The 22,316-nt window shown below is 42.5% G+C and overlaps 1 protein-coding gene across 2 annotated transcripts in view; it reads right to left on the bottom strand.

Moving 5' to 3' along the window:
• LOC138804075 (probable ATP-dependent RNA helicase DHX35) overlaps positions 1–22,316 on the bottom strand; it is a 57,138-nt gene that overhangs the window by 13,945 nt on the left and 20,877 nt on the right. For both annotated transcript variants that reach the window (XM_069988352.1, XM_069988353.1), the window contains 10 exons: positions 20,486–20,545; positions 15,263–15,375; positions 14,263–14,359; positions 13,277–13,435; positions 10,723–10,933; positions 9,815–9,939; positions 5,875–5,929; positions 3,899–3,994; positions 2,357–2,451; positions 418–495 (listed from right to left, as the gene is read on the bottom strand). In XM_069988352.1, coding sequence (XP_069844453.1) covers positions 418–495; positions 2,357–2,451; positions 3,899–3,994; positions 5,875–5,929; positions 9,815–9,939; positions 10,723–10,933; positions 13,277–13,435; positions 14,263–14,359; positions 15,263–15,375; positions 20,486–20,545 — 1,089 coding nt within the window. The remainder of the gene's footprint in view (positions 1–417; positions 496–2,356; positions 2,452–3,898; positions 3,995–5,874; positions 5,930–9,814; positions 9,940–10,722; positions 10,934–13,276; positions 13,436–14,262; positions 14,360–15,262; positions 15,376–20,485; positions 20,546–22,316) is intronic.

Genomic DNA, 22,316 nt, shown 5'->3' with positions numbered 1-22,316 from the left:
CATGAAGGATGAAAGTTAACACGGACTGTAGCAAATATGGTCCAGGTATGTGATGACAGACACTTGCCTACGCATCTTCTCTTGGCAGCTGGGACAACTTTGAAGGTTCATCCAAGACTTGAAGTTGTTCTCAACACTGCCATGTGGCAGGACGTGTTTTCAAATGCTGCCTTTCTGTCCACTACACAGTAGATGTACAGACTGGGAGGACACTGGATGTAGGCACTGAGCAGCCAGCACACCACTAGGGTGCCATGTCTCCAACCAAGGAAGAACAATGAACGAATCCTGTATTCCTTCCAGGAACACTATGTGGCAAGAATCCCTATATGAAATAGAGGGTCTCCTCTGGTTCTTTGTGAATTCCTACGTCACTGCAAGTTGGGTTTTGGGTGTGTGAACCACAGCTATGCTTACTTTGATAAATGCTTCATACACATTGAGCATGGTGAGGTGGTCACCTTCTTCCACAGCAAATCTCCTGTGCACTCGAATCTGGAACAAATAAAGCTTCATTTACAAGTTGATCTCCACAAACCCCTTGTACTAGGACTGGGAGAGGCACTGCAAGATCAACAGCGTATGGCTGTGGATTCAGAAGGGAGCCTGGCTCACACTGCTCCCAGCCCTGCCGCATTCCTAAAAGCCCTTGGCTTCGTTACTTAACCCTGCTTGGCCTCAATGTCCTTATCTCTAAAATCTGGAAATTAAACTTCTTTGTCAAGATGGCTGTGGATGAAAATAATGAACTATAAAGTCCCAGGCACCAGAACCGGATGCCTGTGTCCCTGTCTCAGCCTTCCCCGATCCAGTCGGAATGGTTTCTCTCAGAAGCATTCTCTCCCATCCCAACATGGTGTAGGCTCCTGGGGGGGGAAGGGGTTGACTATGCCACACCCCAAGGCCAACACGAGCTAGCTGCAGTCCTTTCACACTCCATCACCGAATTCTTTCTGTAAGATCCTGAATGATGATTTGTTCCCATGGGATTGAGGTACAGATACATCAAGAAGGCAAATCTTTTCATTAACTCCAGAACTCTTCTCCTGAAGTAAGTGTCACATACCCTTCCCTTCTTTTTTCTCTCCGCAGATTTTTGCCAAGCACTAACCTTAGAACAAGCACTGTTGTGAGCATTTGAGTTACAATAATGAATAAAAGTTAGTGAAGGAACTACAAGAAGAAAAGAAACTATAGGAAGTGTCAAGAGGAGAAAAAGAAATCAGGGAATGGCTGGGAAAGGACATTTACTGGAATTTTAGACAAAGAGATAAGAACTTCCATTTTCTCCCTTTGCAACTTCGTTTGTGTGTCCTGAGGTAGGGCTGTTAAGAAGGTCAATAAAGAGTTAAATAAATAAGAATCCTGAGGAAATAGATGGCACTACTGGGCTGTGGAGGCAAGAAACCCCGTAATCTGTAGACAGGACTCTCTAGGAGGTGACAACCCTTGAGAAAGGGCTCCTTCCCCTGCACAATCCACTCCCCCAGGATCCACCTCCATCCTTCTATCTCCTCCCTCTTGGTACTCAGCAATACTCAAACTTTTTTTTCCAACTCGACCTATTTAAGCAGGTCTTAGGCAGTCTGGCCATCTCAGTTCTAGCTCTGAATGCTTCATCTGAAACACCGCTAACATACCCCCCCCCCCCAATGTTTCTGCAGAGTAGCCTGAGTGGCAGTTCTCCAAAAGGGCACCTGAAGTCAGCAATGCAAGGGTTAAAGTCTAGATTATGAAAGCCTGCTCCTCCAATTCCAGTTGTGCAACCATGAAGGAGTTTCCTAATAGTTCAGTGCCAATCTTTAAAATATGTTAACAGCAGCAGGCACTATAATCCTAACTACTCAGGAGGCTGAGATCTGAGGATCACAGATCAAAACTAGCCCAGGCAGAAAAGTCCCTATGAGATTCTTATCTCCAATTAACCAATCAAAAACCACAAGTGGTAGAGCACTAGCCTTGAGCACAAAGAGATTTAGGGACAGCATCTAGACCCTGATATATATGGTAACATATAACATATAACACACACACACACACACACACACACACACACACACACACACACACACACACACACACACACACACACACACACACACACACACACACACACACACACACACACACACACACACACACAGTAACAGCACTTACATCCAAGGTTTATTTTGAAGATAAAATGAAATTGTACAGGTAAAGCACTTTGCACAATGTCATACACACAGGAAACACTTAAAATGTGAACCAATAGCACTTGCCTAGCTTTGTCTTCAGTAGATTCTGGTAAGTTTTAACAAGAGATGCTCAAAATGAAGTAAGACTATGAGCAGCTTGGGAAGGAGACTGCACTTACTGCCTGAGATTTCTGGTTTGAAGGGATCACAAAGATATTCTGGATCTGCATCATGGCTGCAATGCTTAGAATTTCCTGAGAACAGCCAAAATTTCCTAGAAAATAAAAAGTATGTTTACAATTATGTAAGAATCAACAAGCTGGGCTGTGTTTGGCTCTGAGGTTCAGTACATGTGCAAGGCCCTCACTCTAATCCAGCATCACTTTAAAAAAAAAAATGTCAGCAATGTAGCTACAAGAAATGAAGGACATTTTCTAGTATTTTCTTTTATTTTTATTTTTTTTTTGGGTCCGGTCTTGGGGACTGAACTCTGGGCCTGGGCGCTGCCCTCAGCTCTTCAGCTCAAGGCTAGCGCCCTACCACTTGAGCCACTTCCGGCTTTTTTCTTTTTTGCTTATGTGGTACTGAGGAATCGAACCCAGGGCCTCAGGCATGCAAGGCAAGCGCTCTACCACTGAGCCACCTTCCCAGCCCCTCTAGTATTTTCTTTGTACCACATGCAAATGTAAAGATAGTGCTTCCAGAGTTTCTTTGTCAAGTGCTTCATTCAACCAGCTAGAATATCCTATATACATGGCAGTATGAAGAACTTTGGCAAAAGGAGCTGCTCTTCTGCATTTCAGTACTAACACTGAGGGCTCCATCACCAAGGGCAGGCCAGCCGCACACCTACCTACTCCCTCCTCTCCCATGTGGATATCTGCAATCCTGGCACAAGCTAGGAACGGGGAGTGTGGGGTGTGCCTTCTCCTGTTTCTTTGCCCTGGCCCTTCTGCAAGGTGCCACAAGTGTCCTGCCTCTCACAAGTGCTCCTTTGTCTGGGAAGCCCAAAGCCTAACAAGGGCAGGATGGTACTGTGTGGCTGCTGCGCCTGCTGAATCATGGGAAAGAGTCTGCAGCAACCAACCCTGCAGGGCACTGGACAGAGCAAACTGCTCTCCTGCTGCCTTCCTAGTTTCCTGCCTGTGTATGGATTCTCCCAGCCCCACACTCAGGATCTGTTTCCTGTGGAAGGCTAAGACCATCTAGTTGTTCCAAATCACTACAGCTAACTTTCACCAAGCTGGTTCAATTACGTGTGAAATCTACCAAGTCTATCTCACAGAAATAGAGTAGAAAGACGATTACCACAGGCTGCAAGGAAAGAAGGTGGAAAAGGAGGAGAGATGAGGAAATGTGAGAAGTTGCTCTAAGAATACCAAGTTTCAGATTAGGAGTTAAGTTTCGGTGATCAACTGTACCGCATGGTAATCACAGTTAAGAGTAATGTTAAAACAATAGATTTTTAACATTGTCTCTAGAGAAAATAAGTTGGTCAGGTGACAGATATGCTAACCAACTGAATCTTTCTACACTATACACATAGATCGAAACACTGCATCGTATTCCATAAACATATACAACTACTATTGGTCAAAAGTAAATTATCTGTTGTTGTTTAACCATGATTAGGCTCTCTTCTCCCAGGGTTCACAGAATTCAAGAAAACAACTCCTCTGATACCAAAATAAAATCAACATGAGCTGTCAGGCCCTACCCACCTGATTCAAGCAGCATTTTGGCAAACATGGGATTCAAAGGAAACTCTGCTATTCTCATGCCAAGTGGTTCAGTTAGGCGACAGTCTTTGTCCAGACCTGCAAAAGAACAAAAGAAATCAGAAGGCATGTACCATTCTGTTGAAGATGTACAAATGGTAAGAGAATACAAGATGAATGTAAAAAAAAAAAAAGTGTCCAAAAGATGATTCAGGCATCACCAAACTGGGTTTGACCCCAGAGAGCCATCACAGTATCAGACATTTCCACTGAGTTCCCAAAAGCCCAGCTAAAACAAACAAAAACAAAAAAGGCTTGCTGTGTCTAGTGACTTCTCCTCAAGGACATTATTGTAAGACAATAGCCCTGTAACTTCTGCCCCCACTCTCTCCCTGGCCCACAGCCAGCCCTCTCTCCTGTGTTTCAGACACTGTTCTTGGCCCAACAGCTTGAAGACACCACAATCATCTTCCCACTGTCTCAGCAGTGCTGGGCTCTGCTCCCTCTGTTTTGGCAGTTACTCTCCCCCAGCTCCTGAGACCACAGCTCTCCAGGTTCTCCACCACCTCCTTATGGCTACTGTTCAGTCACCGTCTACATCTTCTCCCACTCCCAGGACCCAACAGGTCAGATCTGGAAGGATGGCAGCCTACCTCACACCACATTCTTCACATAGAACATGTGCCATCATATGGCCAGCAACTCTCAGAGCTCTAAATCCCAGCCCTGGCCAAATCCCAGATGTGGTGCCAACATTAGACCTGTTTATCCAACTGGCCCCTAAGCAGTTTACTGAACTGAGCCAACTCCTCCAATTCCCCATCTTCCTGATTGGCATCTAGCATTTGCCAATACAGGCATTACATTCCCAAGACTCCCAGGAGATAGACAATTGCGTTACTGAGTAAAACAAACACTACAAGTGCTCAGAGTGAGACAGAAAAGGCTGTTCTTCTGGGGTTTCTCTCCACATTTTCCAGCTCATTTAGACAGTAAAGAATAGTATAACTTTGGAGAAGGGGGGGAAAAATAGGGGGTGAAATAGGGTCTTAGGCTGGCCTGAAATTAGGATTATAGGTATGTTCCCACACTGGACTATTTTAACTTTTGCTGTGTGACTGGAGGAAAAGCAACCAAGTGAAAAATCCTACACAGTCAACATTTCTTATATCTCAATACAGATAATCCAAAAACTTACTCCAACACATTTATTTTGGGCTGGTCATATGCAGACAAAACTGAAGACCTTGTAAATCAGTAGAGAACTTTTAAACCTACAATTGACTATATATTCCAGAGAAACATCATAAACATAATGAAGGAAAACGGTTTCACAAGCAAAAAATTACCTAAAATGGACCACAGGCCTAAATGTAAAGGAAAACTATAAAATTCTTTGAAGAAAATCAATGGAGTAAAATTGAATGGGGGTAAGGTTGTGTGTGTGTGTGCATGTGCGTGTGCGTGTGTAGGGATGGGGAGGTGTTGGTGTTTGTGTACTGGGAATTGAACCTACAGCTCACGCTTAGTAGGCAAGTGCTCTACTACTTGATCTACACCCCCAGTCCTTACAATGTTGTTTGGGGGTTTGGCTGGTTTGTGTTTGGGTGATGGGTGTGAACCCAGGCTCTCATATAAACTAAACACTCTGCTTACCACTGAGCTACTACTTTAGGCTCTAAGGCAATGTTATCTTAGATATGACACTAAAAGCACAAGTAATACAAAGCACTACGGCTACATAAAAACTTGAAACTTACATTCTGCAAATACCACCCAAGTACTCACATACTGGTATGCTTTATAAATTGTTATAAGTAGCTTTTACTCTAATTATGGTCTCAAATTCTATTTCAATAGAGTAAATTATAGCCATATGAGAAGAAACAACCCCATTCCCAAAGACACTAAGAACCCTACTGTGAATCCACCTAGCTCTCATCTCATAGGAGAACATATAATAAGGGAAGCAGGCCTACCTCCCAGAGCATAGAGTAACTCCAAAGCTTGAACCATCGACTGTGCTGGAGGGGGCTGTAAAACACATAAAAATCATCCTAAATTAATTTCTCTGTGCAAGGAACAAAAAACTGACCACTTCTGGCTCAAATCCCCTCTCCCTCCAGCATGCACCAGTGCTTCCAGCCCCCATGCTGTTACTGCTGGGGACGCCTTTGACATATGCTTCCTGCCTTCTCAGCAACCTTGGTACTGTTTGGCCTCAAAAACCCAGCTACATTAGCTGCTCCCCATATGGCCCTCCCTCATCCTCCACTCATCAGGAGGATGCTCCCATCTCTTCTCCTCTTCATTTTCCTAAGCTCTCCCTAGACACCTCTACCTTGACTTTATAGTCTTAACCCTGGCAGCCCCCAATACTACAGCAGCCATTTACCTCTACCACCCAAAGTCCAGCTCCAAGCTTTGCCTACGGTGGATTATTTGGCATGGGTGTTGGTCTCACCTGTAATCCTGGCTACTCAGAAGGCTGAGATCTAAGGATCAAGGCTCAAAGCCAGCCCAGACAGTAAAGCCTATGAGACTCTTATATCCAATTAACTACCAAAAAAGCTGGAAGTGGAGCAGTAGCTCAAGTGGCAGAGTGCTAGTTTTGAGCAAAAAGGCTGTTTTTTTTGTTTTTTTTTTTCAGTTCAGCCCAGGCCCTGAATTCAAGCCCTAGGACTAACACACACACACACACACACACACACACACACACACACGCACACATGCACGCACGCACGCACGCACGCAAAACAGTATTTTCTTTGAATTTCTGAAAGTAACAGAGGATGCTAGATACTCTCCAGTTAAGCCAAGCTTATATTGTGACCTTCCCTCTACAAATCTTTACTAAGCACTGAGTAAGGGCATTCTCCTAAATTACTTGATTTCTACTAAGTCAGGTAAGAATAGTACTCTCTTGACCTGCTTAACTTTTCTTCGAAATGCATTCATGTGATAAATGTAAGCTCAACTTTATAGACAGGAAAGTACAATCAGTAAGAGACATTTGAACAGTCAGTGGCACAGTCTATTTCCACTCTACCAAACCTACTTTGTTTGCCCAAGAACAAAGCCAAACTTTCCAGAGTTGTAATGACTGCCTACGCAGGTACACTGCAAACTCAGGAGGGTGGAAACAACCCTGAATAGCTTACTGCCCGCCAGCTCTGAATACATCACTGCTGAGCAACCCTGCCATCGGCCCACCAGCCTCTCCCTCACAGAGCTACAAGCCCCAACACAAAAATGCAGGCCTTCAAACCCTCACAGGACCTTCTGCTACACTGAGGTCACAGGACACAACAGGATGCAAAGCTCCAATTCCAGCATTAACAATGACAAAACAAAGTTAACAAGGTCTTCTTTGACTTCTTGCAATCCTGACCCTATTTCAAATATCATAAAAAAACTAAACTGTTCTGCTGAATGGCAACTCCTTTGTACAAGTACTTGAAATCAAAATATTCAAACAAAGCACATAGAAACAAACTATAGGAGGAAAAAAACATATTCCTTTCAACCCCCACAAAAACCATATCCTTGTTACTTTCATTTAACAGATATTTACCATGAAGCATTCACTAAGACCACATCTTACTGAGGATCATAAGTAAGCATTCACATATTTGGAATACAGTGTGTGTACTTTGTTTTTCTCTCTGTATATATGCCTGTTTTCCCTGTTGCTTGCACCCACAAAAACCCCCCAAATAATTACTTGGGAGAGCTATACAATGCTCCTTCACCTTCCTACTCTATAGGGAAGTCAATTTCCTTGCTAGGGGCAAGTGAGCTGCCTCTAGGTTTTCATTACTTTAAGTGGCAGTCTTAAATATAAAAATTATACATGTCTTTGATTCAACTACAAAAAATAATAACGCATGAAGAAATAGCCAGAATATATAAGGATACATTTGTATTTTTTTCATTTTTTAATTGTCCAGAAGTTTTGTTAGTACTTTCATCATTTTTTTTCCTAATTTTTAATGTTATATAAAACAGTGCTATAAACATGATCATCTACACTTTTTTCTTCTTTTGAATTATTTCTTCAGGAGAAAGTTCCAATGGTTAAAAAAAAAAAACAAAAAAAAAACCCCACCATCATGAGGTCACCCTTCATGAGGACGGCCAGCAGCAAAGGGGCACTGGGCAGGGGGGAAGGGCTTCCCACTGCACCTGCTTCAGGTTTTGCCACTCTTCCTCATGCTTTGTTTTCTTCCAGTGCTGGGAATGAAACCCAGGGCCTTGCACACATTAGGTAGTAGTGCTCTACCACCCAGCAACATCCCAGCCCACTCCTTAGTATTTGATCACTGAGTTAGAGTGACATCAGATCTTATGACTAGGCTAGTTTGCTCCTCTCTGTAACCTGGAGAAGGAATATACCCTAATGCCAGTCTACAGCTTGTGCTGCTTCTCCCCTTATGGCCTTTCTGGGCTACTCTAGATGATACATGATGAAAGCTCTTTGTATTCTTTAAGATATTGACAGGTCATTTCTGCCAAGTTTTCCTTTACTCTTAGATGTGGGACTTCTCATTAAATTTGCCTATGTTATGTTTGTTTTCTTTTTTCTAGTATCATCTCCTATCAAGCAATAGTCAAAGGGGACACTTTCTCTATGCTTACAGCAAGCACACAATTACTTTATTTGAGGGGCTGGCATTTGTGCATTGTATTATTCACCTAGTTAACCATGATGTAACAGCAGGGAGTTTCTTACCCCAAAACCCAAACTCATCACACCATATACCAACACAAGCAGGCTAAAACAGCCAGCAAGCACACTTATACTCCAGAAAGTGTGAGTGAAAACATGGTAACTAAACTAGTGCTTCATATGTATAAGAGAACTATAAAAATCATAAAGACAAAGGCAGAAAGGTCTCATATGTTTAAGACATCTGTACCTCAAAAAAGCAGTAAAATAACAGGAAAAACATTTATATGAAATATTAAAAAGTAATGTCTATAATAGTTAAGGACTCTTTAAAAATCACTAATAGCTGGGTGCTGGTGGCTGATGCCTGTAATCCTAGCTACTGAGAAGGCTGAGATCTAAGGATCACAGTTCAAAGCCAGCCAGGGAAGGAAAGTCCATGAGATTTTTATCTCCAATTAATCACAGAAAAAGCCAGAAGTGGTGCTGTGGCTCAAGAGGTACAACACTAGCCTTGAGTGAAAGTAGCTCAGGGACAGCATCCGGGCCCAGAGTTCAAGCCCCAGGACTGGCAAAAAAGAAAAAAAAAGTCACTAATAAACCCAAATTCTAAATAGCTCAAAACTTCAAATGAAATAACAAGTGTCCAATAAACTTTTTTTTAATTTACTTTATGAGGAACAAACAGAAAGTAGGTAAAGATAATACCTCCATCTCTGTTCTCACCAATCACACAGCGAAAGTCTAAAAGATAATATACAGCAGGATGGAAATGCCAGCACCAGGCCAGCATGCACTACTGAAGACATGGTACAGCGATCAGACTACATATCAAGAGCCCACAAAAGGACTCTGGTCCTTAGGCCCAGTAATTCCACTCCAACCTGCCTTAGGAAATCAATAGAAATAAAACTGGTCATACCGAGTTGTACTCCCAAGCTGGTAAAATCCCACTTGGAATCCAGATTTTGCCTCAGATATGATTAATAGGGTGGAAGTCTCCTCCTTTGTCTCTCAGAATACAGAGCACACTGCTCTGTAATCACCCACTCTCTTGTCTCTGTCCCCCAACAGACAGAACAGGGCAGAACAGGAACTACCTAAAAACAGGAACTGTAGCCACAGTTGTGCCTTGTCTGAGTGTTAGGCAAACAACATCTGAGCCAAGCAATGGAAAAAGAGAGCTGGTGTGTCCAGCCACAGTATTTGGTATCACCCTGAAATGTCTCCAGACCAAAGGCTGGACTCACCGACATGAAGTGGAACCTGAGCACGTTGTCAATCCCCAGTGCTTTCAGCTGTAGGATGACAGGAGCCAAGTTGCTGCGCTGCATCTCAGGGACAGTGGACTGAGGCAACTTGTCAAAGGCTTCCTCTGGGGATAGAAAGCAGAACTGTCTGATATCAAAGTGATAGTCAAATGCAATCACAGCCAGAGAACAGTCCTCCTCTGCCTTCAGCAAGAGGCTGCAGGATTCTAGGCCAGCTGCATACAGCATTGTAATGCAGAGTTCTTTTTATATTTAGGAAGGACCATTATTTTTTAAATATTTTGATAAATACATTGAAACAATGTGCCTTTTAAAAAACTGTCTGGATAAAAAAACAGCACATTACGGGCTGGGAAGGTGGCTCAGCGGTAGAGCGCTTGCCTTGCATGCATGAGGCCCTGGGTTGGACTCCTCAGCAACACATAAGCAAAAAGAAAAAAGCCGGAAGTGGCACTGTGGCTCAAGTGGCAGAGCGCTAGCCTTGAGCTGAAGAGCTGAGGGACAGCGCCCAGGCCCAGAGTTCAGGCCCCACGACCGGACCCAAAAAAAACAAAACAAAACAAAACAAAAAAACAGCACATTAAGCTAAGGGAAAGGTAAGTATGCCTATGTATGCTACAGGTTTATAAGACCACAGAAGGACCTAGGCCCCGACACTAGACCAGACCAGAGCTGGCAGGCAGCTGACGACTCAGTGGAACACACTACTTGCAAAGAAGTCTGTTTTTAGAGTGAGAAAGGTGAAGGCCCAAAGGCACAGGACCCTGAGAGCAAGACCTGAATTTTACATCAACTTTTGCCATTAGGGATGAGTATGTTCAGTATTTCTCAATAACAATGCCCAGGCTAACTACAAGTCACAAGCCCTTTAGGAAAGCCGCACTAACCTGTATAAAGGCGGTAACACTTTCCAGAGCGGCTGCGTCCACCACGTCCTGCCCGCTGGTTGGCTGACGCCTGGGACACTGGCACCACCACCAAGCATTCAATGGCTGTCCTGGGGTTGTAGGCTCTCAGTTTCACAAAGCCACAGTCAATCACATACACAATGCCGCTGATAGTAATGGAGGTTTCTGCCACATTGGTAGCAACAATCACCTACGCACACCACAAAAAGAAGAGTAGGAAGAAAAGTCACTGGGTTCTTTTCACTTTATATAAATACACTGTTATGCCAGGCACCGGTGGCACACACCTATAATCCTAGCTACTCAGGAGGCTGAGATCTGAGGATACCTGTTCAAAGCCAGCTCCTTAAACTATGACCCTTTTATGTGACAGTCCTTGAAAACTGGCTCAGCATGCATCAGGATTGGGAAGAATCTTTCCGTTTTGTTTTTCCCCTCGAAGGAAAATGCTGAAGCTCACATTGAGGGATCTAAATTTCTCAAGCCAGGCCAGTGGTGTCTCAGAATAACTGAAGCTGGCAAATGTCCCCCTGAGCCAGCTGTCTGCCTCTCCCACACACAACACACAGTGTTACCTAACCATACTATTTCCTTCCCAAAAGATAAAGATAAACATCTAAATGTGTATAGTTCTTGCCCAGATCCCTCCCCAACTCCTACTGTGGTCAGGAGAAAGGTCCATGGGACACTGGGAGCAGCAAGACAATGGCTGTTAGTTCTAGGCTTGATGGGAATGGCTTCAGTCGCTGATTAGTCCTGTGCCCTCTTGCTCTGAGGATGGGAACAGTATACTCCCTTTTAAATCTGCTATATAACATCCTAACAGAGTTACTCAATCTTTCCTGATTCATTCAAAGTCTTTATTTTCCTCCAATATTTGCAAACTGCTACAAATCTCTATAGCCTCAGATCGCTTCTATTTACAGTAATATCTCCCAATCTCCCTCCTTTAAAAAAAAATCACATTTTACTTAGAACAGAAAAACTTTACAAGTCAGTTGCCAGTTGCTCACACCTGTAATCCTACCTACTCAGGAGGCTGAAATCTGAGGATCATGGTTCAAAGCCAGCCCAGGCAGAAAAGTCCATGAGACTCTTATATCCAATAAAACATTCAGAAAAAAGCTGTAAGTGACACTGTGGCTCAAGTGGTAAAGCACTAGTCCTGAGCACAAAGAGGCTCAGGACAGCACACAATCCCTGAGTTCAAACCCCAGGACCAGAAAAAAAAAAACCTCTACAAAGGTGAGTTTTTCTTCACCAAATGGAAGGAAAAAGGGAGGAAGAGAGGGACTACAAATACAATCCAGCAATCTACTATGATGTGGCATGTAATCATTCTACATTATAACAATGGGATGTTAGATCGGCTGGCCACGGAACCTCTCTGAAAAATAAGGCTGAGACCTGTTGCAACCCTCCAGAAATCCAAGTGAAGCTTTATTTCAAAGGTAGGAGGGCCTGAGGACAGAAGCAGGGCCTGCAGTACAGTCTCTGGGCTACAGCGAGGTACTGGGACCTGCCTTGGAAGGAGTCGGGGATGTATATGGAGCTCTCAGGACTTTTTTCAGACACTTTTTATAAATTCGTTTTATAAAAACCTGCTAACATTTTACATAATAGTTATGATTTATACTATAGAATCATCTATCTAAAAGTGTTATTTATGTTTTATAACCATGATAAACTGAGACTTGAGGTTAAGAACTTATTTTGGGGCACACAGCAACTCCAGGGTGGCATCAACGCACTGGGTGGTTCGCTGCAGTTCATGTCTGACTGGGCAGATTCAGGTTGCTACAGCCCACTGGCCCAGGGCCAAAATTGAGAGCAGACCCTCGGACCACCCTCACCTACTTTATTCTCTGCCACCTGCTACACAGTCATCTACTGAAAGGGAAACAATGAGGGGAGGAACAGGAGGCAGACCAGCTGGCTCCTTTTAATCAACAGACACTTTTTCCCACAGCTGGCTCCCACTGACGCCTTTTCCCATCACATCCCTCCCCAACCCAATTTCAAGGCTAAATATTTTGTAGCCACACCTTGAATTAATTGATTTAAACTTGGCTCTATAGGCAAAATGGTACTTAACATAGGTGCTTTAGAAACACTGGTAAAAAATTTATCTATTATTCCTCACTGATCACAATCCACCATGACCGTCTCTTAGGTCATGAGAAAAATTTGGCAATAGAAGAGAAGTCATCTACTTTGATCATCACTGTCAGAGTGACCTTTCTATGGCCTATGTGCTTTTAGATCTAAGAGGTCTAGAAACATGGGACTGAAATCTGGACAACACATTCTTTTTTTTTTTTTTTTTCCGAGGCAGTGACCTGCAGGTCTTTTTTATTCTAGAACATGAAGGGCCATGTTGTATCCACCCTGAATGACACATTCTTGTTTAGCAAGCTTCACTTCAATTTTTAAAAATCAATAATATAGACTTTGTGGTACCGATGGTAAAAGCCTGCCAATATGACTAGAAGTGGCTACAAACACCACTGGTCACCCACCAGGGGAGTCTCACCTTTCTGACACTTCGTGACACCCTTTCAAACACTTTCATTTGCTCAAAGGAAGGCAGCCCTGCGTACATGGGGAGAACCCGGAGGTGTTTCTTCATCCCAGTGCGAGCCAGGGCTCGGGCCTGCTCAATCAGCATAGACACAACAGCTTCTACTTCTTCCTAAACATTGAACGAAGAACCCCAGGAAGCTGAGACCCATCATTTTATCACATAAAAACACATATCGTTGAGAAATCACAGTTTTAATGCTGGTCAGTTCAGGAAATTAACTGCTGCCACCCATCCCTCTTGGCTGATTGTTGAGCAAATAGTATTAAGTATGGTACCCAAAGGGGTAAAAGTCTGTAACTGTAATATTAACTAGTGAAACCAAACTGTCTTCAGTTAAGTGAAGAGCTCCCAATAAATAAAAAACAATGATAATTTTACTCAGCTTATTTATGTGTGTGGGCAAACAAAGCATTTCAAGAACAGGAACAAGTCGTGGCCTATAAAATCATTATATTGTTTCCGCAGAAAGATTACTAACTGTGGAAAATGTCTCACAGTGGAAAATATTACAGCTGGAGGGGAGTTCTGAAGAGTACTGCAATCCAGAGGGAACACTAGACTTGTTCAGTTGTTTTTCCAGTAATATGGTCACTTCCCACCTCCAGGATGAGCCGGGAAGGCCACACCAGCATAGAAGCATGTGGTGGCAATGTGCAGCAATAAAATACACCAACATTCAGTGTTGGTCCACCCAACAGCTTACTGACTCAACTATTTCTTCTTAGAATTAGCTAATACCCATAGACTATAAGTTAACCCTCTATAGACAGAACAGGAGGAAGGAAATATGGTTCCTTGATCTCTAGTTGGTAGGTAACTCAACAATTTTTTATGCAACTTAGTAACTACAAAATCATGAAATAAATGGCTAGCCAGACCCTATATTAATTCTTGCCTTAACAATTTTGTTCATCAGAGAGGCCCAATGGAATTACCTGGCCAGTAAGAAAGGCTAGTATGTCTCCATCTCCCTCTGTCTGGTGAATTTTCACCACAGTTTCCACAGTTGATTTGATATAATCTGGAACAGGACTGAAAAGACATATGTTTAACTAAGTTCATCATTAAAATGATCATTAATAATAGAATAATTACCATACTAATCTGGCAGCAAAACTTCATGAAAGTTAGTTTGAGCCTGCCCAGTAGTAACTAGTACAAAATAAAGTAAATATGAAGTCTTCTTCTTCTTTTTTTTTTTTTTTTATAAAACACAGTAACCCAGGGCAAAGCATGTAACTCAGTGGTAAAATACTTGGCGAGGCTGCAGAAGGCCCTGGGTTTGATCCCTACTACTGCAAGAAAGATATTCAATATATACATACACATATATAGTGTATGTATTAGATGCCGCATTCAAAAACTGTAAAAGGGAACTTCGTTTTAGCTGTATTTGTAAAGAAATAAGAAGAATATATCAATGCTTACAGATACTGAGCCAGGAAAAAACAATGACAGCAGTGAGTGCTGAGGCCTACCCTATTCCCAGTTCACTTTCCCTCCTGGATTGAGTAGATGGACCTGGTGGGCATCTTTAACTGAGAAGTGAAGTTCACCGCCCCCTAGATTTATCAGCCACTAGACCAGGTTCTGGTCCTAGTTCACCCTGAATAGGTACAGGCATTAGGATGTCCCTTCTTATCCACTACCAGTACATCCTTGCTTGGCATCCTGGCAAACCCCAGTTTACCACTTCTACAACTTTGCTCTCCAGCTGAGCTAAGGACCACAGGCTGAGCAGATCTGCATGTCAGGGTCAAGATTTGACCCAAGTCCAGCAGTGGGGCTGAGCAGGGCTCTGGAACACCTGTCAGAGACAGGAGACACACATGCTTCTCTGCATCATCTCAGTGCTAGAAGCAGATGCAGTTTCCTGTCATCCCACACTTCAAGCCTTGTTCAAACACCAGCATGGAGAAGCAAGCTTTATCAAACCTTTGCAGATAAAAGATATCCACTGGAAACGTTCGCCCTTCCACTGTAAGGATCACGCAGGTATCCCTGGTTGAGTCACTGGTTTCATTTTGATTAAAGAAATCTCGAAATTTCTATAAGAAAAAAAAAAGTGATTTTTTTTCTCTCTCAAAAAATAAAAAAATATTTCTTGGGAAGAAAAATTAATATAAAACTGGGAGGAGAGTTTGACAGCTAAGTATTCATATGTTTAACAGATTATACAGCACTAATTTTTCCATGCACATATTGACACTTTAAGGAATTATATTCAATGACTATAAAGGTTTGATAAATATAATGAAGATTAGATTCCAAAACTGCATTCAGTAATGCATCTAAGTTTGTCATGTAGTTGTGGAATAATTTTATTCCTAACCTTCTGTATTTTATTTAACTGAAGGTTAGATCATAGTGTGACTCAAGTTGAGTACATGTTAAGGCAGGGTAACATACCGCTCTAATCATCTGGAAAGCACATTTCTATCAAGGATATGATTGCTTCTGTGAACTGTACATATGTTGCTGATATACACTGATTGATGGCAATGTACATCAGTGTATATCTTCATCTCTACCTGTCCTACAGGAATTCACATAATGTCTGTATGGGCAGGTCATCAATCACACATTTCCACATTCCTACGGGACCCTGTGGGAAGAAGTGGCCCCAGGCACTTTCTTCCAAATAGGAGGCACATCCTGCCCCATGGCACTTGACCACCTGATATAAGACCTCAGCCCTGTGTTTGGCAAGAGGAATACATAAAAGTACTTCCTGTCAACAACAGGACTCTGTGCTACAAAGAATTCCACACAGAACACCCCTTTCACAATCCTTCTGGGTTAACTGCATCCAATGGTCATACAAGCATGGGCACACTGGAAATGAGGCACAAGCAAGAAAAAACAGACCCATATACACTCTCCAAAAGCATAAACAGTCTAGGAAAGACATATTTTGTGCCAAGAACCATTTTTATGATTGAATAAAAGGGGGAAGAATGCCTACCACAAAAGACCTGCAAATCATCACAATCAGAATGAACAAAAGATTAGTAACAACTGACTTTTCAGTCTTCCTGGACACAGCACTGCCCCTTGGCTGAGCCACATAGGATTAAGATGCTCACTACTAAAAGGGAAGAAGAAACAACATCCCTTCTGCATGATACTAAGGGTGGACAAAGACGTAAAGAAGCATCTTTAAAGGAAAAAGATAACCATTTCAGGTATACCTACCTACCTTAACTGAGTTAACTCTCTCATCTACAACATGAACAAACTTCTACCTACTGGCCAGGTTGCTGCAAGGTTTGAACAGCGTGCATGACTGCCTGTGACACTATTCAGTAAGACCAGGGCAGTGAGGATGAATATGATTATCATCAGACCTCTGTTCTGCATCCCCAACTTTTGTGGCATTATGAAGACAAAATAGAGAAGAGATTTCAGGCAAGTGGACTACAAAGGGAATTATTAAAATAGTTCAAGGGAGAGAGAATCAAAGTATGAACTCAAGCAAAGCATTCCAGAGAATGACTGCTAAGATAGCACCTGACAAGAAGTGAGTATTCACACTCACAATCATGATGGGGAGAAGAGTAAAAGCGATTCTTATTCAAGCAGGGTCTTGCACTTCCTAAAGCAATCAGTCTTGGACCTAAAGGACTATGATCATGAGAAAAGAGCTAAGACAAAACCCAAGAGAGCAGGCTTCAAAGTTTCAGTGTTCCCCAACCAGCCAACTGCTGGACAGCTAAGGCTGGCTCACAGGAGCAAGATCAAAACCACCTGTAGAGTACCGACTATCAGATGAATGAATCCAGGGACCCCAAGTGGCAGCCTTGAGAAAGAAGAGCAGAAGCCAAAGGTGCCTGGGAGGAAGTTATGGCAGAGGCAAAAAAAAAAAAAGAACAAAGATGACTGGGTCAGAAGCTGCAGGAAGAGCAGGAAGGTTTTATGAAGGGCTTGGCAGACAGTGGTGAAAGTTACAACAAAGCACGTAGAAGAACAAGAAGGAAGATCGTGCCTTGACAACTTTGTTGGAGTAGATAACTAAACTTTAGCTGCTAAGGAAAATGTGGTACTGAGGAATAAGACAGGCACAACTTCCTGCAAGAAAAACAGCATGTACTGAGAAGGCATAAGATGTTATAAGATCTTGGTCCTTAAGATGCTTATCATTTATAAAAATCATTTGGAAATATATACAAGCAAGTAAATATAGTAGGAACAGTATATGAATCCTGAAGTAGAAATCAAGAAGAGGAACAATAAAAGGAGCTCCCCCACACCTAGAAAAGAAGAGTCTGAGCCAGGGTCTAGGAGGAGGGCTCCCAATGGACATGTGGTAAGAAATGTAATGAGATTTAGGGGAAGTGAACAGTCCATGACACAAAATGAAAATAATGTAGCTCCGTGCTGGGCTGTCTTCCAGCTCTCCATGGATTACTTTGCTGATAGCAGCTCCTATCTGACCCACACAAGTGGGCTCCCTGTGGCCATGCCCTCCCCCCACCCCCCACATGCCTACAAGATACAGATTGGAACACGATGGGATTCCGACCCCAGATAACCCCAGGTTCCTTCTCCAGGAAATTGGAAAGAGGAAAATTAGTCTTTCTAAAATAGTTGGGACTTGTGACAAAAAAAAAAAAAAAGCAGGAACTGCCAGCAACTGTAGGTGGATAGATGCAAATGAAAGCAAAACAATACTGAATAACACAAAGGTCAATAAATACATGGCAATTACAGCTGGTCATGTATTAATTGCTTAACTGAGCTTACATTAACAAGGCAACTAAAGCAATCAAAGCCCCTATCATTCTCCACTGGTCTCAGCACCTACTGATCACAGGTAACTTCACCTTCAAGCTAAGCCACCCTAGTCCCCAGGTAAAACCAGAGCAGGTGGCCCATCAGCAGCCCTATTCCTATCCTATAGACATTTGGAATTAGTCCATCACCCACAGATGCAACAGCTGGGAAGCAGGGATGAGATTTGGGTACCTCTGAGCTACCTAAGGCTAGACCTAGAACAAATCATGTTAAGTGAGGTAAGCCAAGCTCAGAGTCAAACAGTGCATATGTTCTCTCAAATGTGGAAGGTAGATCTAAAATATACCAGGACATGATAAATTATACAAGACTCTAGGCATTCACACACAGTGAGACCAAAGGAGAATATCTCAGTGCCTCTGAACATATAAAATAATATTTATCAAAATGAATTCCAGGAAAATGGAAACAAAAGTCTTTCATTTTGTCTTGTTTGTTCATTTATCTGTCTTTGGGGGGGGTGGTAAGGGAGAGCACAGAAATGAAGGGACAAAAGGTGAACAAATGCAGCAGTGGTACTCACTAGACACTATGTTGAAAATGAACTATACAACTTGTGGGCAAGTACAGGAGGGAAAGGGTGACATTGTCCAAAAAGAAAGGGTGACATTGTCCAAAAAGAAATGTACTCATTACCTGACTTATGAAATGGTAACCCCTCTGTAGGTCACCTTTATAATAACAATTGTAAAATGCTACTTAAGCCACGCCTTCCTCATCTCCCTCCCTACCATGCTCCTCACTGGGCCCTCCTCAGCCCACTCCTATCCTCTTCTTTGTTCTCTTACTCTCACAAAGGAACTCCTGCCACACCCGCATGGCCCCTGGACCTATCCTATCCAGCCCACGGATCACCCCCACACAGACCTCACACTTCCCTTCACAGAGCAGGCACTGGATACACAGGCAAGGGTGGAAAGAAGAAATCATCTCAGCTGAGCCCTGCAGGTCCTATACAGAAAGGACTGAAGAATTTACTCTGCCTTCCCACTTCAAACAAAAAATTAAGCCCAGGAAGTCTCCTATATCAACTACTACAGGCAAGAATAAAAATAAGAGAATTTTTAAATCTCAATAACCCCCAAAAGACAAAAACTACTGTGCATCGTTCAAACCTTACTGAACTGTCACCTCCTAGGTGAGTTTCTAGATACCCCCAAGCTAGCTGAAGTACTACTTCACTGGTTGCCTTGGCACTTTTAATATTGAACAGTAAACATCTAATTTTGTTTCTGCCTCCCCCAAGGTGTGAGAGAGTGTATATGGATCTCTTATAACTAGATTGGTGCTTAGCAGATAATAATAGCAAGTAGCCAAAAACTGTGTAAAGTTGAACAGCTGTTTGAACTAAAATGCGAGTCATCAAGAGAGAAAAACAATGTAAATCTAGCCATAAAAAAAAAAAAAATTAACAGCCGGAGCCAGTGGCTCAGGCCTACAATACTACAATACTACAATACTAGCTACTCAGGAGCCAGTCCACAAGACTCTTATCTCCAATTAACGCCTCCCCACCCCCCAAAAAAGCCAGAAGTAGAGCTCTGGTTCTAATGGTAGAGTGCTAGCTTTGAGCAAAAAACAAACAAAAAACAAACAAAAAAAAACAAAAAAAAAACTAGGGACACTTTGGGGAAGTGGAGAGGGAAGGGATGGTGGGGAAAAACAAAGGAAGGGGTAATCATGCTCGATAGGAAATGTACACATTACCTTACTCATTTAACTGTAACCCCTCTGGACAGTATCTTTACAATAAAAGAAAGAAAGAAAAAAAAAACTAGGGACAGTGCCCAGGCCCCAAGCTCAAGCCCTAAGACTGGCACATACACAAAATCAACATGAGGAACTGGAGATGTGGCTCAAGTGGTAGAATGGCAGTCCTTAAGCAAAAAGGCCAAACAAGAACATACAAGGCCCTGAATGCAAACCCTAGTACCAGCGCGCGCGCGCACACACACACACACACACACACACACACACACACACACACACACACGGAAATGATTATGTATAGAGAGTAAGCTCCAATTGCACAAGTCTAAACATATTTGCTATGGTCATACATAAATTAAGAACCGTAGTTTCACACTGAAAGAAGTTGAAAAGAAAAAAGCTGCCATGTAGAAAGACAGCATGTAGAGAAACAAGTAGGTAATCATAAACTCTCTTGGCTAATTACAGATTAATTTCCACCCACAGTTAAAAAGGAGCATCCTATGATTTGGTGGAATCTAGGACACCAGATGGCCCCAGAAGGAAGGAAGGCCATTCTGCCAAAGATGAGAGATTGCTAGAGGTAACTTCCCAAGGCTATGCCCAAAAATTCCAGTGTTAACAGGGGAGGAAGAAGGAGGGAAAGGCTCTCACCTCTGCATCCAGAGTGGCTGAAGCCACAATCAACCGAAGGTCCCCTCGCTTCTTCTGAATCTAAAAAATAAGATATTAGAAAGCCACAATAACAGTATATGTATAGATGGAATAATCTGATATCTACTTCAAACAACCCAGTGTGGGAAAAAGATTTTTGGAGGAAAGGGAGTTTATCAACAAAACAACCACAATTAATAGTCGTAAGAAAATGGGGCCATCATACTATTTTTTCTAGTTTTGTAAATGTAGGACTTTTCTAAAATACAAAGCAAAGAATAACTTTATATGAAATATAAAAGAGGGCTGGGAAGGTGGCTCAGTGGTAGAGTGCTTGCCTTGCATGCAAGAGGCCCTGGGTTCAATTCCTCAGCACCACATAAGCAGAAAAGGCTAGAAGTGGCGCTGTGGCTCAAGTGGTAGAGTGCTAACCTTGAGCTGAAGAGCTGAGGGACAGCTGCCAGGTCCAGAGTTCAGGCCCCAGGACCAACCAAAAATAAATAAATAAAATTATATATATAAAGCTTTTAAGCCCTGAATGTAACTATTTTTTTCCTGATACGTGGCTGCTGAGACAGCATCTATACATAACAGTCAAAAAGCAAAGACATAAGCTGGACACTGATGGTTCAGGCCTATAATCCTAGCTACACAGGAGGCTAAGATGTAAGAATAGCGGTTCAAAGCCAGCCCAGGGAGGAAAGTCCATGAGACTCTTTTATTTGTGTCAGTCAAAGGGCTTGAACTCAGGGCTTGGGTACTGTCCCTTAGCCTTATCTTTTGCTCAAGGCTAGTGCTCTACCACTTTGGGATACAGAGTCACTTCTGGCTTTTGAGTGGTTAACTGGAGATAAGAGTCTCATGGGGACTTTCATTCTGGGGTTGGCTTCCCATAATCCTCAGATCTCAGCCTCCCGAGAAGCTAGGATTACAAGCATGAGTCACCAGCGAGGACTATATGAGACTATTATCTCCAATAAACTACCAAAAAAGCAGATGTAGAGAGAGCATGGGAAGGGGTGACATTGTCCAAAAATAAATGTTCCCTTTACCTACTTACATAACTGTAATCTCGCTATATAACACCTTGTATGTATAATTTTTTTTTAAAAATTGAAAAGCCAAGAGTAGAGCTGTGGCTCAAGTAGTAGAGCACTAGCCTTGAGCAAAAGAAGCTCAGGGACAGTGCCCAGGCCCAGAGTTCAAGCCCCTGGACTGGCACCAAAAACAAAGCTAAGACATAACAATTGATAGTATCAAAATAGAATATAGTTATTCAAAAAGCAGATGGTTAATGGGTAGTAGAAACTAATCAAATAAACCTGAGCAAAATCCCTAACAATAATGAAGAATGATTTCTTTTTCATCTACCCCACCATAAGGATTTATTTTTCTATGGCAAATAGAGTTGTACAAAGATCCAGAGAAATGGACCCTCTTTGTTTTACTATTCCTAACCTGGTAAGAAAATTCCTTCTATCAAAAAGTCTCATTTTGGCCAAGGAATAAAATACTGAGTATACCATCAGCAAACACAGCTCACAAATTCTAAGTTATGTGTTATATACTACAAGACTTGTATACAGCCATACATAAGCCCAACAAAGATGCCTAAGGCCAAACAGATTAAGAGAATCTAAAATCAAGCCCACCTTCCCCTTACCTAGCTCAGATATCCTCCCTGAGAGGGCACAGTTTTCTTACTTAGACGAAGGTCCTACATGGTCTAGTTGTGAAGCTGTCTATTCTGAGTGGTTCACGTTTTCACATTTGAGTCTCATAACAAATGATGCAGAGCTTGCACTGACCAGTAGACCATTCTTCACTCCAG

Source organism: Dipodomys merriami, unplaced genomic scaffold (assembly GCF_024711535.1).
Source record: "Dipodomys merriami isolate MVZ:Mamm:240054 unplaced genomic scaffold, mDipMer1.0.p SCAF_354, whole genome shotgun sequence".
NCBI lineage: Eukaryota > Metazoa > Chordata > Mammalia > Rodentia > Heteromyidae > Dipodomys > Dipodomys merriami.
The sequence above is the reverse complement of the archived record's forward strand: the minus strand, read 5'-3'. Positions and strand labels throughout refer to the sequence as shown.